General features: G+C 55.7%; 6 protein-coding genes across 6 annotated transcripts; 3 read left to right on the forward strand and 3 right to left on the reverse strand.

The window, feature by feature from the left end:
* Positions 1–1,093: 1,093 nt before the first annotated feature.
* V2A60_005361 (chromatin segregase YTA7) lies at positions 1,094–5,761 on the forward strand (the record flags this gene model as incomplete). The annotated part of the gene is made up of 1 exon (XM_083256673.1): positions 1,094–5,761. One exon carries the CDS (start codon positions 1,094–1,096, stop codon positions 5,759–5,761), a length of 4,668 nt encoding a protein of 1,555 aa, XP_083112799.1.
* A 424-nt stretch (positions 5,762–6,185) lies between these two features.
* Positions 6,186–7,441, reverse strand: V2A60_005362 (uncharacterized protein; the record flags this gene model as incomplete). The annotated part of the gene is made up of 3 exons (XM_083256674.1): positions 6,186–6,872; positions 6,980–7,170; positions 7,345–7,441. The coding sequence occupies 3 exons, from the start codon at positions 7,439–7,441 to the stop codon at positions 6,186–6,188; spliced, it is 975 nt and encodes a 324-aa protein (XP_083112800.1).
* Positions 7,442–8,101: 660 nt separating this feature from the next.
* V2A60_005363 (thioredoxin-like protein) lies at positions 8,102–9,127 on the forward strand (the record flags this gene model as incomplete). Its single annotated transcript, XM_083256675.1, has 5 exons — positions 8,102–8,138; positions 8,238–8,316; positions 8,374–8,414; positions 8,512–8,986; positions 9,055–9,127. 5 exons carry the CDS (start codon positions 8,102–8,104, stop codon positions 9,125–9,127), a joined length of 705 nt encoding a protein of 234 aa, XP_083112801.1.
* A 460-nt stretch (positions 9,128–9,587) lies between these two features.
* On the reverse strand, positions 9,588–10,648 carry V2A60_005364 (ubiquinol-cytochrome C chaperone family protein; the record flags this gene model as incomplete). Its single annotated transcript, XM_083256676.1, has 2 exons — positions 9,588–10,165; positions 10,258–10,648. 2 exons carry the CDS (start codon positions 10,646–10,648, stop codon positions 9,588–9,590), a joined length of 969 nt encoding a protein of 322 aa, XP_083112802.1.
* Positions 10,649–11,292: 644 nt separating this feature from the next.
* V2A60_005365 (thiolase-like protein) lies at positions 11,293–12,641 on the reverse strand (the record flags this gene model as incomplete). The annotated part of the gene is made up of 2 exons (XM_083256677.1): positions 11,293–12,174; positions 12,237–12,641. 2 exons carry the CDS (start codon positions 12,639–12,641, stop codon positions 11,293–11,295), a joined length of 1,287 nt encoding a protein of 428 aa, XP_083112803.1.
* A 979-nt stretch (positions 12,642–13,620) lies between these two features.
* V2A60_005366 (OPT oligopeptide transporter protein-domain-containing protein) lies at positions 13,621–16,501 on the forward strand (the record flags this gene model as incomplete). Its single annotated transcript, XM_083256678.1, has 7 exons — positions 13,621–14,437; positions 14,499–14,838; positions 14,902–15,316; positions 15,370–15,575; positions 15,633–15,659; positions 15,719–15,912; positions 16,005–16,501. The coding sequence occupies 7 exons, from the start codon at positions 13,621–13,623 to the stop codon at positions 16,499–16,501; spliced, it is 2,496 nt and encodes an 831-aa protein (XP_083112804.1).
* Positions 16,502–16,624: the final 123 nt, after the last annotated feature.

The raw sequence follows: 16,624 nt of genomic DNA on the forward strand, positions 1-16,624 counted from the left end.
GACTGCCTTGAGACAGCCCGACTGTCGGGGCCCAAAAATAGACAGCGCGGAGGATCCGACAGCCTTGCGGCACTCGCTATGTTAAGGTGATCCTTGGCCCCCAACTCCTCTGGACTGGAGCTGTTCACGGAGCTCCCGATTATGTAAGCCTTTCGGCGTCGCTCCTCCTCCTCCCCCTCCGGTGTCCGGCTCCCACTTCAACAACGGCGCCGGCTTTTCTCCAACTCAGGACCCCGAAACGTCCAAATTTCGTTATGAAATCGGACATGGGAACCTCCGATTCATCGATTCTGCTATTCTCAATTGGAATGCTGGGCCTCTTTATTCTAAACAATTAAAGTTGCCCCAGAGACGCTGCGGTCGTAGAAAATTTTTAACATGAAGAATGGTGCAAAGTAAAGACCAACCTTACCCATGAGACGTATTATCTCTTTCATGGCAAAACAACTCATCAATACTTTTTTTACGCGGTAGATCGTGCCGCAGGCTCAATCGCCATGGTGGAGAGCTCTCTCCCAGCTGCCTGGCCCGTGGACTGAGGTACATCGCTCACCGTGCAGCCCCACTGCTATTGCTTTGTATTCCTGCACGTGAGGGCGTTGACTGGCGCACACCAGCTTCCCTTGACGCCAGATTCGCGACACGCCAACGCGCGCCCCGTCTACAACTCGCTCAGTTCATCACTTAAAAAAATTCAACTAGCACGTCGCGTAACCCGCTCAATCGCGAGTCTTTCATCAGCGCTGATGCCTGTTGCTCCGGTGCGCCGTGTTTGATTGATTCTAGCTCCAGAGCTGTGATCGTAGGTAGACAGCGGCTTGTCTGTATGCCTTCGCCCTCAATTGCGTGAGCTCTGCGCCCGATTTTTGCAACGCAAGCGGTATGTGTCTTGCTCCCTGATCCCATCCCTACCACGCAGAAAAAACATCGACTTGAGAGCCCACTGAGCTATAGATCCTGTGCAAGTTTGTAAGGATTACAGCCGCTAACTTGACCACGTTCAGGCCCAGCCATCCAGCTCGGACAGGCGCGACAGCTCCCGACCCGTGCTCCGAATCCTTCACTTTAGCATCCGGTTGCACTGCACCATAACATGGTCGGCAGCAAACGTAAGAGGGTCCTCGAGGACTTTGACCCCAACAAGTCCGATTCGGATGACGAAAATTTCGATCCCACGGAAGAACGCCCTCGCAGAAGCTCCAAAAAGGCAAGGCCAGCTGGAGGCCGTTCTGGGCGGAAGAGAGGTCACAACTATCGAGGTTCTGACATTGAAGACGATGAAGATGATCTTTCCAATAGCCAAGATGATTCATTTGGCGACGATGATGAAGACGACGACGAGGATGCGCCCATCAATGCCGCCGGCCGCAAGACCCGCAAAGTAGCCGTTAAAGCCCAAAACTATGCCGAGAGCAGCGAGGAAGAAGAAGCGCAGCTTAGCGACGATGGCAAGGTGGAAAGTGACGATGATGAACAAGATCGAAAACCAACACGGTCCTCTAGTCGCGTCGTCAAGCTCAAGGTTCCAAGCGCCGCCCTCTCCGACATGCCACGCCGTGCCACCAGGGCCACCTCCCACGATCAGGAAGATCTTGTCGAGCTTTCTGCCTCTGGACGCCATGCTGTTGCCTCGCGGGGATCTATAAGCCGCAGCCCCGAACCTGTTACCCGCAGAAGCTCTCGGGCTTCCAAGGGCATCAAGATCGCGGCCGAGACCATCGACGAAGCCACGCAAGAGAGCAGCCTCAAGGATACCGTAGCTGACGATGACCACCTTGATGAATTGGACAAGGATATTCGTGATCTATCCAAAAGGAAGGATGTCAATGAAGTCATGGAAGACATTGAAAAACGCGAGACCGCTGATGACACCAATGCTGCCAACGATAACGACGATGACGATGACGACGACGATATCCTTACCAGCCGCAGAACACGAGCACCGCGCACTGAGACTGCCGTAGAGGAGATGGAAGAAGCAGAAGAAGTCCAAGATGCCAGCTCGCGGCCTAATCGACGACTGACGCGTAAATCGAGCGCACGCAAGTCAACTCAAGAGCCTAGTAGTGACTTTGAGCCTGGCGACGACTCGGAAGATGCCGCATCTGATATGGGCAAAGACGCTGCGGATGATAATCTTGACAGTCCCACCCCGCATGGAAGGGGCGGGCGCCAATCTCGTTCGGCAGGAGCATCTCGCCATGACTCTGGTGATGAGGAGGCTGATCTCGACCTGGATGAGCTCAACGAAGAGGCTCGTGAATTGAGGAAATCATCTCGATCACGTCGACGTCGAGAAGAGACACCCATCGCATATCAAGAAAATACACGCCGCTCTCGCGCCAGAGTCAACTATTACATGCCTCCCCTCACCTCTGCAAATATTGAAGACGACGGCGAGGACCCAGCTCCCACCCCGGCCCGCCGCCGTCGTGGTGCTGCCAGCGCTGTATGGGATCGAAACCTCAATACGACATTCGGACCATTTGGGGGTGGCGGCGCTGTTGGCTCCCTGCTCAACGGCCCATGGGGCACTGGTGCCACTGGCGGTGTTGATTCCGATAGTAGTGACGATGAGATGGTGCACCGGTCTAGCATTGCTGGCAACGTTGGCATGACTCCTACGTCGGCCGCTCCAGGTGGCCTGCTTCCCGGGCTGCCCGGCATGAACCCGGACGCAGGTATTCCCAATGTCGGCAAAATAAAGGATCGCAAGGCATTGGCTGATGCTGATCCACTCGGCGTCGACATGAACGTTGATTTCAGCAAGGTTGGTGGCTTGCAAGGCCATATCGATCAACTCAAGGAAATGGTCCAGCTTCCACTGCTCTACCCGGAGCTCTTCACGAGATTCCACGTCACGCCTCCGCGCGGTGTCTTATTCCATGGTCCTCCTGGTACCGGTAAAACGTTGCTCGCCAGAGCATTAGCCAATTCGGCTGGTCACGGAGGTCGCAAGATCTCTTTCTACATGCGCAAGGGTGCCGATGCTCTGAGCAAATGGGTTGGTGAAGCCGAAAAGCAGCTCCGTCTTCTGTTTGAAGAAGCTCGCAAGACCCAGCCCAGTATCATCTTCTTTGATGAAATTGATGGCCTCGCCCCTGTTCGGTCAAGCAAGCAAGAGCAGATCCACGCTTCCATTGTCTCCACGCTTTTGGCCCTGATGGATGGCATGGACGGCCGCGGCCAGGTCATTGTGATTGGTGCCACCAATAGACCCGACAACATTGATCCTGCGCTTCGCCGTCCTGGTCGATTCGACAGAGAATTTTACTTCCCTCTGCCCGACATTGACGGCAGGCGCTCCATACTCGATATTCATACAAAAGATTGGGGCCTGGCCGATGACTTCAAGGCTTCGCTTGCCGAAAAGACAAAGGGCTATGGTGGTGCCGATTTGCGCGCGCTCTGTACCGAGGCCGCGCTCAACGCCATCCAGCGAACCTACCCCCAGATCTACGCCTCACAGGAAAAATTGCTCGTCGATCCTTCCAAGATCAATGTGCATGCGTCAGACTTTATGCTGTCAATCAAGAAGCTCATTCCATCGTCCGAGAGGTCGGCCACCTCTGGTGCTAGCCCGCTCCCAGCCACTATTCAGCCGCTATTGCAAGATCAGTTCGATAACATCAAACGGGCCCTCGATGCTGTGATGCCGCGCCGGAAGAAGACCACCGCTTTGGAGGAGGCCATGTATGAGCCGTATGCTGACGATGATCATGGTTTCAGGCGTGAAACACTTCACCAGGATTTTGAGCGCACACGTGTTTTCCGTCCGCGGCTGCTTATCCACAGCAGCTCAGGCATGGGACAGAATTATATTGCTGCTGGTCTTCTGCATTATTTAGAAGGTGTTCATGTGCAGAACTTTGATCTGCCCAGCTTACTTGCAGATGGTCGCTCCATGGAGCAAGTTATTGTTGGGTTGTTTACTGAGGTTCGACGTCATAAGCCGAGCGTCATCTACATTCCAAACATTGATGTATGGTATGAAACGCTGGCTGGCACAGTTGCGCTTGTCACGTTTACGACGATGCTCAAGTCAATCCCACCTACCGATCCGGTTCTTCTCCTTGCTACGGCAGAGCGTACAAAAGAAGAATTTGCGACTCGCCCGAACCTAATCTCTGACTTTTTCGGTTACTCTCGCAACAGTCGTGTCGAGATTGCACCACCAGAACGGCCAGCCCGATATGCCTTTTTCCGCAAAACCCTGGAGCTTATCAAGCTCCCGTCTGGCAAGTTTCCTGATCCCAAGAAACGAGAGAAGCGAAAACTGGAGGAACTACCCCCAGCACCGAAGATTGAGGCTGCTCCGCCGACCAAAGCAGAAATCAAGGCACTGAAGAAGAAGGATCATCAGTTTCTCAATGCCCTCAAGATTCAGCTTCAACCGATCATGGATCAGATCAATCGCAGGTACAAAAAGTTCCGACAGCCTGTCATTCCGCAGGCGCAGATCGAATATCTCTTTGCCGAGTCTGACCCCAATTATGTGCGGCCAGACATTGCAGCCGCCGAGAACCGCCCATTTGAGATCGTGAAGGACAAGCATGACATTGATGTACTACGAGACACCGTTACTGGCAAGACATTCTATAATCTTGAAACGACAACTATCGAGGAGCGACTTTCCAACGGCTACTACGCTCGCCCCAAAGACTTTTTGTTCGACATCAAGGCGCTTGCTAAAGATGCGAAGAATATCGGTGACAAGGAAAGGACACTCAAGGCAAACGAGCTCTTGAGCAATGTGGAGGTTGACATTGCCAGCATCGAGAACAGCACTGCCAGCATGGTTGATTGGGAGGCGCTCTATCAGCGACAGATACAACGAACCAAGCAGAAAGCTGAGAGGGAGAGGCAAAGAAAGGCCCTGGCTACTAACCTGGCCTTGGAACGAGTCCAATCCGATATTGGCGGTGGCAATGAAAGCGATTCACAAGGGCCCGTCACCCTTGGTGTACAAGTTCCAGAAGACAAGACCACGACAGCAAGATTTCAATTACGGAGCCCAGAACCCGCTGCTGATGCGCACACTCTTAGCAACGGTGACTCTATCCCTCGCAGAGATCCCGACGTGGAGATGAGTGGGACAGGCGATGAGACGCAGACGACATCGCAAGCAATGGGTCCGCCACCTTTCAAGTCCCCGGGTCCCACGCAGCCATCACAGCGGTCTGCGCTGACTTCCCTTCCACCTGGTGTGCCGCCCTCCGCCGTGGCCAATGACGCGTCGACCACGAAAACGTCTGATCTTTCCTCTCAACAAGGCTTATCGAACTGGGGCACTCCTCAGACGAACGGCAACTCTTCCAAGGTTGGAGATGATCAGGATATTCCCGACACGTTTCCTGGAGGCACTGGCCAGACCCCCACACCGCAGAGTCAGGAACGCTGGCCACATTCTCAAGTGCCCGGTCTAGGCCGTGACCTCATGAGCGAGTCAAGCTCGCTCGCACGGCCAACATTATCGAGCTCACAGCTGCAAGGCTCGGGTGAATCCAAGCTACACGCATCACCATCACAGCCCAAAGAGCTTGAACCGGCCGTGGCACAGCTCCAAGATGATGTGGCTGACCAAACCAACGGTTTTTCTGTCGAGCAGCTAGAGCAGATCAACCGGGAGATGATGGACAAGATATGGCAGACGCGGGACGAGTGGAACAGACTTAACGTGTACTACTCCGTCAAGGGCATTTTCGAGACTATTATTGCGGACATGGAGTCGATGCACCAAGCGCCTCTTGGCAGCCCCTAAGCCGACGGGGTATCTGTATGCGGCACTCGTATAATTTTTTTTGTTGGAAAGGTGTTTTTGCGAAACTATGCGGATTGGAAAGACTGTATCACCATTTTGGAGTCTTGATTACTTTTTTTTCTTGGTAATTTGTCTCTCTTTATCACTGGGTACTTCCATTGTCATGCGAAAGTGCTGGAGGACAAGTATACGTAGCATTTTTAGAAAGAATCACATATCATGCACATTGTCTGCCGTATCATGTTACTCTTTCTTTTTCTTGCTTTGTAGCTTCGAGCGTCATCTCGCCTTCCAAGACCCGAGACTTGTTGTGAAGAAAGAACGAGTTTCTGCTGTGCATGGGACAAAATTGGCTTCTTTTTTGCTTCCCCTTTGCCAGCCTTCATCACTCTTCTTTTCTGACCCCTCTGTTTCTTTTTCCCCTTTACAGTTTCGCCAGCTTTGTACTATCCACGCGCTTCCCCTCGTCGTCGTGCTCGGCCACGCGCAGGTCCGGCAGGCGCGCGGGCATGATGCGGCGGGGCTCGCTGTCGGGGACGACGTTGTACTTGCGAAAGTCGCGGACGCCGCAGTAGTCGTGGAGGAAGTCCTCGTCGAGGAGCAGCTCGCCGTTGACGTCCTCGGCGGGGGCGCCGGCGATGGCGAGCATGGCGTCGGAGAAGATGGCGGGGCGGCGCAGGTCGCGCGCCTCGTCCGGGTTGAGCCGCGTCATGCGCTCCGTGGCGGCCGACTCGATGGCGACGGCGGGCCAGAGGCTGGTGATGGCCATACCGGCGAGGCCCTGCCGCTCAAAGTCCATGGCCAGGCCCTTGGTCAGCACCGACATGCCGACCTTGCCCATGGCGTAGGCCGTCTTGCCCCGGAAGAAGCGGCTGTAGATGGGCGGGGAGACGACGATGATGCGGCCGCCGCCGCCGCCGCCGCCGCTGCTAGAGGAGGTGTGGGTGCCGTGGGAGGCTTTCAGGTACGGCAGGGCGGCCTGGACGGTGGCGTAGAGGCCTTCCGGGTTGACACCCTGCATGAGCTTGAAGCGCTTGACGGGCGTGTCCTGGACGGAGGCCCAGTAAATGGCGCCCGAGTTGTATATGAGAACGTCGAGGCGGCCATATTTCTAAGATTTTAATGATTACTATTATGCTTTTTCTGGACGAGCGCAGGCACGAGGCTGGGTTGGTGGGTGGTTGTACGATGGACAGGGGGTGGGGGATAGACGCATACAGCGATGGTTTGCTCCACGAGGGAGTTGACGCTCTCCTCGGAGCGCACGTCGACCTGAATGGGGTGCGCCTCGCCGCCGGCCTGCCGTATCTCGTAGCTGACTGTAGTAATGGTGGACTCGTTGGACTTGGGATCCGGGATGGACGTGATCGGTTTCGAGGGATCGGTAACAGTCTTGGCCGCGACGACAACTTTTTTTTGAGCATCCTCTTTGTTAGTATTCGTCGCAGGCGTTGAAGAAAAAATAGCATGGTATTTCCTTTATTCATTCTTTGTGAAGAAGCGCGAAAAAAAAAAAGAAAAGTTGCAGGGGAATGGCAGAGGCGGACGGAGGGGGGGGGGGGGGAATCGGCGGTGAGACATACCAGCGTAGCCATGCGCCGCAAAATCAATGGCGACTTGGCGGCCGATGCCGCGCGACGCGCCCACCACGAGAGCGACAGGTTTACTCGAGATAGCCATGGCGAAATCTGTGTATGACAGCAAGAAAAAAAAAGGGCAAAAATTACCGAATAGAGAGCTTTGGTGCGTCAAGAATGGCCAACTCTTTAAAAGAAAAACAGATTACCAGAAATGGAGTCACGGTGAAGCTTATTACAGATGAGCATATCAAGCTCCGGGGAAGTGGGGCCGCCCGGTGCCGAGGTTGCGAATCCCCACTGAAGCTGCGCTTCCGTTGATTCAGAACTTCCCTTGTCATTCTGGTCGGTGTTTACTTGTCCATTTATTTTCTGGGATGATAATATCGATTACGATATCTGTTTTTCTAGTGGATCCTCCATCTCATCTTTGGCTTGCCACCAGTTAAAGCTTCACCTGATCCCGGCCCCCTCCCATCATCGCCTTTGCTGAGTACTGCTTCTTGATCGCAGGCACAGCTCCACTTCAACGACGAACAGTTTCTGTGCCGGTATTTTTCCTCTGCATTATACTTACCGTACCCGACTGCAGTGATCAAAAAGCCGCCACACCCCCTCCCCCCGCCCCTTTCCTTGGCCAATCTTTGTGGCATCGACAGAAAATTGCGCCATCGTCCCCGACACATCCGCAATCAACCTCCCGCCCCCCCCTCTCTTCCACACCCAGGAAAGTAAAGTCTGACACGCGACCCCGGACGAAGCCATGCCTGACGCACGAATCGACGTCTACCTCGACTTCGGTATGTCAACACAAAGACAGCCGCGCGCGTGCAGTTGCCTGCTTGCCGCCACTGGACTCGGCGGACGCGAGAGGAGCTAACCTGAATATACACAAACAGCGTCCCTGTTTAGCTACGTCTGCTTTGCCGACTTGGAAGCCAACAGGCAGAATCTTGCTGCCAATGGCGTCACAATAGAGTACGTCTTGTCCTCTCCCCGCGACTGTGGCCGCGGTAATCTAACCTTAATCACCAGGTATCATCCCGTCTTCCTCGGCGGCATCAACGTCGCTTCTGGTACGATCGACCTTGACATAGTCCTTGACCCTACTCCCGCCGGCCACGTTTATTCATAGCTAACACCGAATTCTTCTTGCTTCCCCGGGGCACGCAGGTAACAAGCCGCCGTGGTCTCTGCCTGCCAAGGCCTCGTACCTCAGCTACGACTCCCCGCGTGCCCTGCGCCGCGTCGGGCTCGGCCACCTGCAGACGCCCGACGACCTCATGTCCTTTGGCATGACGGTCCAGCCGCTGCGCGCCATACACTACATCAAGGCGCACTACCCGACGCCCGTCTTCGTCGCCGCCTTCCACTTCCTCATCGACCGGGCTTGGACCCCGCCCAACCGCAAGATTGCCGACGCCGACGTCCTTCGGGAGGTCCTCGGCGAGGCGACCGAGACCATCAAGGGTGGCCGCAAGCTCTTCACGCCCGCCGAGGTGGACAAGATCATGGACGGCCGCGCCGCCTTCAAGGACAGCGTCAAGAAGGAGACGGACGAGGCGCTCGCCAAGGGCGCGTTTGGCGCGCCGTGGATCTGGGCGACCAACGCCAAGGGTGAGAGCGAACCTTTTTTCGGCAGCGATCGGTAAGTCCAAGTGAATGTTGCCTGTGCAACGTGCTGAACGTTGAAGTTTGTGCGCTGACTCACGGTAGCTTCAACCATGTCTATGCATTCCTCGATATTCCTTTCCAAGATGTAAAGGTCCTGGCCCCCAACAAGTTGTGATGTATTGATGGAACTGGTGGCGCTCCAGAACGCGCTTGAGTTTTGCTTTACTATAGGCCGATTAGAAGTAGCTTCATTCTGGTCATCCCACCATTCTCGATATCAATGCGAATGTTTCTTCTTTCAATCGTATTCCTGTCAGCCGGTTTTCGTGACTCCTGCCTCGCCTCACTGTTGCACTATTGACTGGGATCGAATCGATAGCACGGCCAACATTAGGTATGTGTAGCAGAGGCATGGCGACGAGTGGGCTCGAGTAGGTGAACGAAGCGAGGGCAATGCTCGCGGTATAATGTACATGTAATTTTTTATATGTCCCAAAATTTCTCCGCTCTTTTCAATAGTGATACAATAATACAGACATTCATGCCAGCGGTTCGACATGCCATGTCCAGTTTTAACGTTACATTGTTCTCTCGTCTTCCACTTCTCTTACTTTATTTCGTTGAGCCATCCTTCTTTACGGCGCAGCGGCAAGCTTTTCAGGTGCAGCAGCCTTGGCCTTGGCCTGCTGCGTTGCCTGCGCCGGAGCGGCCTTGTTGTCGCCGTGCTGGTCGCTCAGGAACGGCGCCTCGAGCCGTGTCCAGAAGACGTCGACCGGCTTCTCCAGAATCTCAGCCGCCTGCTGCGGAAACGTAACGTCCGAGGCGCCCTCGAGCGCCGAGAGACTGGCGCGTATCCAGCCAACAATGGCAACGAGCGCGCGGGGATCGGCGTCCGGGTCGCCCTTGAACAGGTTGCGCCATACGGCGCTGGCCAGGATGGCATCGCCTTTGACGAGCCCCTCGTCGTAGGCGAGCAAGAGGCCGCGCCATTGAACAAAGATGTCCTTGAGGTAGCGCTGCCGCAGGGCGCTCGAGGTGATGTTGTGATCGAGGTGCATCTTCTTCTCGCACTCGAAGAAGAAGTGGTCAATCATCTGTTGCGACCAGTTTCGGTACTCGTCGCGGTCGAGGCAGCGAAGGCGCGCATTGATTAGGTACAGGTGCAGCATGGTGACGTGCGACCATGTGCTAAACGAAGGTTGCAGACCGAACGCTACGGGGGCGGACGTGCTGTCAGCGGGCTCGGTCGTGGTGGTACCCAAAGGGGGGGGAGGAGAACAGGACGGGTAGGGGTTTTGCGCTCACTCTTGTTCCATACGTTCTCTGGGTCTTTTGCCTTGCCAATCTCCTCGCCGTCATCGCGCTTCTGGACGAGGTCCTGTTTGCGCTCCTCGTCTGTGATGCGGTAGTCGGCTGGCTTGGCGCAGACCTTGAACAGGCGCTCCGAGGCACCGACGACGCGGTACGAGTCCCGCAGGCCGAGAATCTGGCGCTGTGATGAGCTGCTAAAGCTTCTTAACATCGTCGATCTTGTTGTCGTCGATTGCTTTGTGGTGGTGGTGGTGGTGGTGGCGACGGCGAAGGCGGCGGCCGGTGTGGCGACGCTTCGCGCAGAAGGGGAGGAAGCGGCGACGCCAGCGCGGAGGGCTGAGCGCAGCATGCTCCTTGTTTGCGATCGGCACGTCTGGCAGGCCATGGCGCTTGCTAATGTGTTTTGTGTTTCGAATCGGCTCGTATTTGGCCTCGCGGGGCGTTTGTGTAGTGACTTTTGCAACGCGCTCAAGGGGAAGCGTGAAGTTGGTCAATGATGCTAATAAGAAATTGGCTCCGAAAAAAAGTTGCCGGCTGAATGTCGGTGGCCTGGGCTGCTGGCCTTGTTTGGTGGAGACTGTTGTGTGGTGGCAAAGAAAGGTATCCGAGGGACCATTGATTGGTAGGCGTATAGTAAAATTGATGGAAGGAGATAGGAAGACAAATGAACAAAAGAAATACTAAATCAGTGATAGACACAAATTTCTTCATCTAACGTGCCGTTGTGATTTTCTTCAAAGCAACATGGCACAGTTCGTTGTCCACAACTTGGCATACAGGCCATTAAGAGCGGACCTGGAGAGCATACCTCGCAGCACGGGGACAACGGGCACCTAACAATTTCCTTGACAGAAATTTGCAGTAGTAGGAAGAGTTTATCTGCATACCTTTTACCCCATTAGTTCTAATCAAATGCTGCTCTACGGCTTGAAAAGGATTGCTCTCCTACTGCTGTCAGTCAATGTATGGTGATGAGGTTTCGCCGACTCTACTACATGGATATCGTACATTTGCGCCCTCTTTAGGCTATTAATATCTTCCAAAAACCAGTGAGCTATTCGTTCCACCAAACCCAAAACTGTTGCTCACGGCGATGCTGATGGCCTTGTCCTTGGCCTTTTGCGGGACAAAGTCAAAGTTCGCACCGACATTGGGAGACTCCAAGTTCAACGTCCCCGGCACAACTCCTTCGTGAATTGACAGTATTGTGAAGATGGCTTCGATGGCACCAGCAGCGCCCAGCAAGTGCCCCACGGCGCCCTTGGTGCTGCTCACGGTGACCTCTCCCTCGGACGCCACACCCTCCTCTCCCATCATGATCCGGCGTATGGCCGTGGTTTCGGCAACGTCACCGACCTCTGTGCTCGTGGCGTGGGCGTTGATGTATCCCACCTGCGCGGGTCGGACCCGGGCGTTGCGCAGCGCCCTCTTCATAGCCAGGAACGCCCCCTGGCCGTCCTCGCGCGGCGCCGTCATGTGGTGCGCGTCACCGCTGCAGCCGTATCCCCTGACCTCGGCGTAGATCCGGGCGCCGCGGGCCTTGGCGTGCTCCAGCTCCTCCAGGACGCAGACGGCGGCGCCCTCGGAGACGACGAAGCCGTCGCGGCCGGCGTCAAACGGGCGGCAGCTGGACGCGGGCGTGTCGTTGTAGGCCGTGGCGAGCGAGCGAGCGCGCCCGAACCCGGCAAACGTTAGCGGGTGGATGCAAGATTCGGAGCCGCCAGCAACCATGACGTCGGCGTCGCCAAGCGCGATGAAGCGCGAAGCGTCGCCGATGGAGTGAGCGCCGGTGGTGCAGGCTGTGGTGGCGGCGTGGTTAGGGCCTTGGAAGCCATACTTCATGGCAATGTGGCCGGCCGCCATGTTTGTGAGGATCTTGGGCACAAACAACGGCGATACCTTTTTGTAGCCCTGCATTGGCATTAGCACGTGAGAGTTCACCAGCAACCCGTAGTCAGACTCGGCTCACTCACCCCTTTGTGATGCTCCAAGCTCGTCGTGTATATGTCGTCGAGATTTCCTATCCCGCTTCCAAGGCAAACACCAGTCTCTTCCTTGTCAGATGCCTTGGCAGCGTCCCACTCTGCATCCTTGAGGGCCATGTCGGTGGCCGCGATGGCGTACTGGGTGAAGAGCGACATGCGGCGCTGCTCCGCGGCGGTGAGCCAGTCATTGGCATCCCACCCTCCCTTTGCGATACCACCAAGCGGTACCACACCGGCCACCGTGCTCGTGAGTTCCTGCCAGCGCTCCCTGGGCTCACGGTCGGCGACGCTGGTGATGCCGCAGTCGCCGGCGAGAAGGCAATTCCACGTGCGTCGGGCCCCAACCCCTAGCGGCGTGACGGCGCCGAGGCCAGTCACGACGACTCGTCGCATTATAATTCCATATCCTGGAAGTGACTCTCAAATGATGGCGTGTGCGATGTGCGAGAGGGTTCGTAGCGCAGGCGTTGTTTTGTAACGTGGGATGAAGCTGAAATGTTCTATGTACAGCCTCTTAGTGCCTGAGGTAGAATCTTAGCTTCTTATTACCTAGGTAGGTACCTACTAATATGTACCTAGCCAGCTACCCATGTGGGCGGGAGCGCTAGGAACATGCGCCAATGTCACCCTGGAAGGAGTTTGCTTCTTCAAGATTGGGGATTTTTTTCTGCATGCCAACTATTAATGAGCGAGACGATTGTTCTTGTTTTTGACAGCCAGTCGATATAGGATGCAGATGCTCCTCATTTTTAGATCTGTGGACAGGACTTATCCAAGTGTGTAGGTGTATCCTAGTGACTGTCCACCGAGGTAGGCCAGTCGGCCATATGGGCCTTAGTAGAGGTAGTAATAGAGATTCAAGACTATCCCGGGGAAAAAATCATGTTTTCGCTTTCTCATCGTCGAGGACCCATTTGAGACGCCTGTTCAGCAGAAGAAATACTCTAGTTATTACAGTGGTGCTGTCTCAGTTCAGGCCGGTGCAAACGCCTCGCTGCAGCTCTCAGCTCGTCCGATATGCGCCTTGCCGTCTAGTCCTTCCTGCTGGTTTCAGGGCTCAACACTCGCGACACATTGACGTTATCTGGCCTCAGCCTCGGGCCCTTGCGAACGCCGCCCAGACACCGGGGTCGAGCCCGGGCCCAATTGACTGCCCTCATTGACTTGTTTTCCCTTGTTCTGCAAACATCTCTGGGGCACCGTCGTCGCCTGACCTAGACATCTCCTCCTGGCGCGCCCGCTGCCGCTCTCTGGATTGGACTAGCTTCAAGCTGCGGCACGCGACTGGGCATCTCGCGCGGCAGCACAAACCCGCCCAAGGCCTCCCAACTTTTTTTTTGTATTGTCTTTTCGCTGCTTTTCGCAATCGGCCATGGGCGAACCAAGACGCGACGGCGCATCCGCCCAGGCGCACAGCAGCGGCAGGGAGCAAGACGTAAGCGCTACAGAGCGCACGCCGCGGCATTCTTTCCAGCAGAGTCGACGGCATCACGAGGGCGACGATCTCGAAGAACAGTGGTCTGACTTTGGCACCGACGACGGCGGGCAGGCGCTGCACTCGTCGGGCGTCCGCAACGACGACGCCGCCGGCCCGGTCTCGGAGCATGGCCGTCTGCTGGACCCGGACCAGGCCGCCGAGGCCTTTGACGAGTCCTTTGAGCTCGGCGAGCGCGTGTCCCTCGACGGCGGCGGCGGCGCCTCCGCCTTCAAGGACCCCGATGCCGAAGACTCGCCGTACCCAGAGGTGCGCGCCGCCGTTCGCAACTACGACGAGCCCGTGCCCGCCAACACGGTCCGCGCCTGGGCCATCGGCCTGGCCCTCACCGTCATTGGCGCGTCCATGAACACGCTCTTCTCGCTGCGCCAGCCCTCCATCTCCATCGGCCCGCTCGTCGCCCAGGTCGTCGCCTATCCCATCGGCCACGCCTGGGCCCGGCTCGCGCCCGAGAGGGAGTTTTGCACCTTTGGCCTGCGCTGGAGCCTGAACCCGGGCCCGTTCAACATCAAGGAGCACGCCGTCATCACCGTCATGGCCGGCGTCTCGTTTTCCGTCGCCTACTCGACCGACATCATCCTGGCGCAGCTCGTCTTCTACAAGCAGGACTTTGGCGTCTTGTTCCAGCTCCTGTTGACCATATCGACGCAGTCGCTAGGCTACGGTATTGCCGGCGTCATGCGCAAGTTCCTGGGTGAGCCGACGCACGCGCCTGTTGCGTATCATTGGCTGCCGCTAACCAGAGCTTTTCCCAGTATATCCTGCCTCGATGATCTGGCCACAAAATCTCGTCAGCGTGACTCTTCTCAACGCCATGTACGAGCAGAGCGGCGCGCCTGATCGCAAAGTCCTCGGCGGCTCCATGCCTCGACTAAAGTGGTTTGCTCTCGTGTCCGCGGGGTCTTTCTTCTACTTCTTTATACCCGGATTTTTTGCCCGGTTTCTCAGCGTCTTTGCGTTTCCCACCTGGTTTGCGCCGGATAATGCCGTTGTGAACCAACTCTTTGGTGGCGTGTCAGGCCTGTCGCTTTTGCCCATCACCTTTGACTGGACACAAGTTGCAGGTTATATTGGCTCGCCGCTCATCCCACCTTGGTAAGGTTCTCCGCTTCATGCAGCAGCTATCATACGACACCCCAGTTCGCTAACCTGCGATAGGCACGCAATTGCGAACACGCTCCTCGGCGTCGTCCTCTTCTTCATCTTTCTCTCCTCGGTACTACACTACAGCGGCGCCTGGTACTCAACCTACCTGCCTATGAGCGACGCTAGCACGTACGATAACCGTGGTCAACCGTACAATACCACAAAGATCCTCACGCCGCAGTTCACGCTCGACGTGCAGGCGTACAAGGAGTATTCGCCCCTGTTCATCAGCACCACATTTGCTGTTGCATATGGCCTGTCCTTTGCGTCCATCACGGCTCTGCTCGTCCACACGTGGATTCACAGCCGCAAGACCATCTGGAAGCAATACCGCAACAGCACAACAGAAAAGCCAGATATCCATATGAAGCTGATGCGTAAATACCCCGAGGCGCCGGATTGGTGGTACTTGTCTCTCTTCTTACTTGTAAGTCATGTCACAGGAGAATACCTGTCGTTTGAGGGCTCATTACTCTCTAGATGCTCGGCATTGGCCTCTATACCGTTGTTGCATACCCCACCAACTTTTCCTGGTGGGCTTTCCTATTGGCCATCTTCATATCCTACGTGTTTGCTTTGCCAATCGGTATCATCCAGGCCATCACTAATACGCAAATCGGTCTCAACGTCTTGACCGAGTTCGTTTACGGCTACATTCAACCCGGTCGTCCTCTAGGTCTCATGCTGTATCTTACGCCTCTACCAGACATTAAGCTTAACTCTCGCTAATAGGTTCTTTGCAGTTTTAAGACATTTGGCTACGTTACCATGCATGTCTTTGATCATTCTAGATGCAATGAAACCCACAGCAGGCTAACTATATTGACAGGTCACAGTCCCTTGGCTTTATTGCCGATCTCAAATTCGGCCACTATATGAAAGTGCCCCCGCGTACCATGTTCCTAGCTCAAGTCGTCGCCACCACTGTATCTTGCTTTGTTCAAATTATCGTCCTCAATCTCGCACTCAGCAGCATAGACGACGTCTGCGATATTCACCAGCGCGACCGTTTCACCTGTCCCGGTGGGAGGGTCTTCTTCTCCGGTACCTACGTCCCCTCCCCCTCCCCCCTTCTTTTACCCTCTCATCGTCCGTGTTCAGTGCACTAATAGCAGGACAACAAGCCTCCATTATATGGGGTCTCATCGGCCCAGCGCGGATGTTCTCTCCCGGCCGCATCTACTCCGGACTATTTCTCTTCTTCGTCCTTGGGGCTGTCACGCCAATCGCCATTTACCTCTGGACCAAGCGCTGGCCCCGGTCGCCCGCCAAGTACCTCATGGCACCCGTCATCTTTGGCGGCGCCGGCGCCATACCGCCCGCCACGCCGCTCAACTTTTTCTCTTGGGGCGTCGTTGGCTTCGTCTTTCAATTTTGGATCAAGAAGCGTCACTTTGGCTGGTGGTCGCGCCTCAACTTTCTCACCTCGTGCGGCCTGGATCTCGGCCTGGCGTTTGGCACGCTTGTGCTCTTCTTCGCCTTCACACTGCACGGCATCAAGCCGCCGCAGTGGTGGGGGAACGTCATTGTCGAGAAGACGATGGATTTCCAGGGAACGGCGATCCAGGCATTCATGCCCGAGGGTAAAACATTTGGTCCGCCTACATGGTGAGAAGTCCGAGGAATGCGTGGTTTTTTTTCTATTTACATGCGAGGCTAGAACGGCGTTATTAGATATGGGCAATGCTGGAGCCAAGGTATTGAAGATCATGCAAATAGAACAGCCTGCTCAACT

Source organism: Cordyceps javanica, chromosome 3 (genome assembly GCF_051103115.1).
Source record: "Cordyceps javanica chromosome 3, complete sequence".
NCBI lineage: Eukaryota > Fungi > Ascomycota > Sordariomycetes > Hypocreales > Cordycipitaceae > Cordyceps > Cordyceps javanica.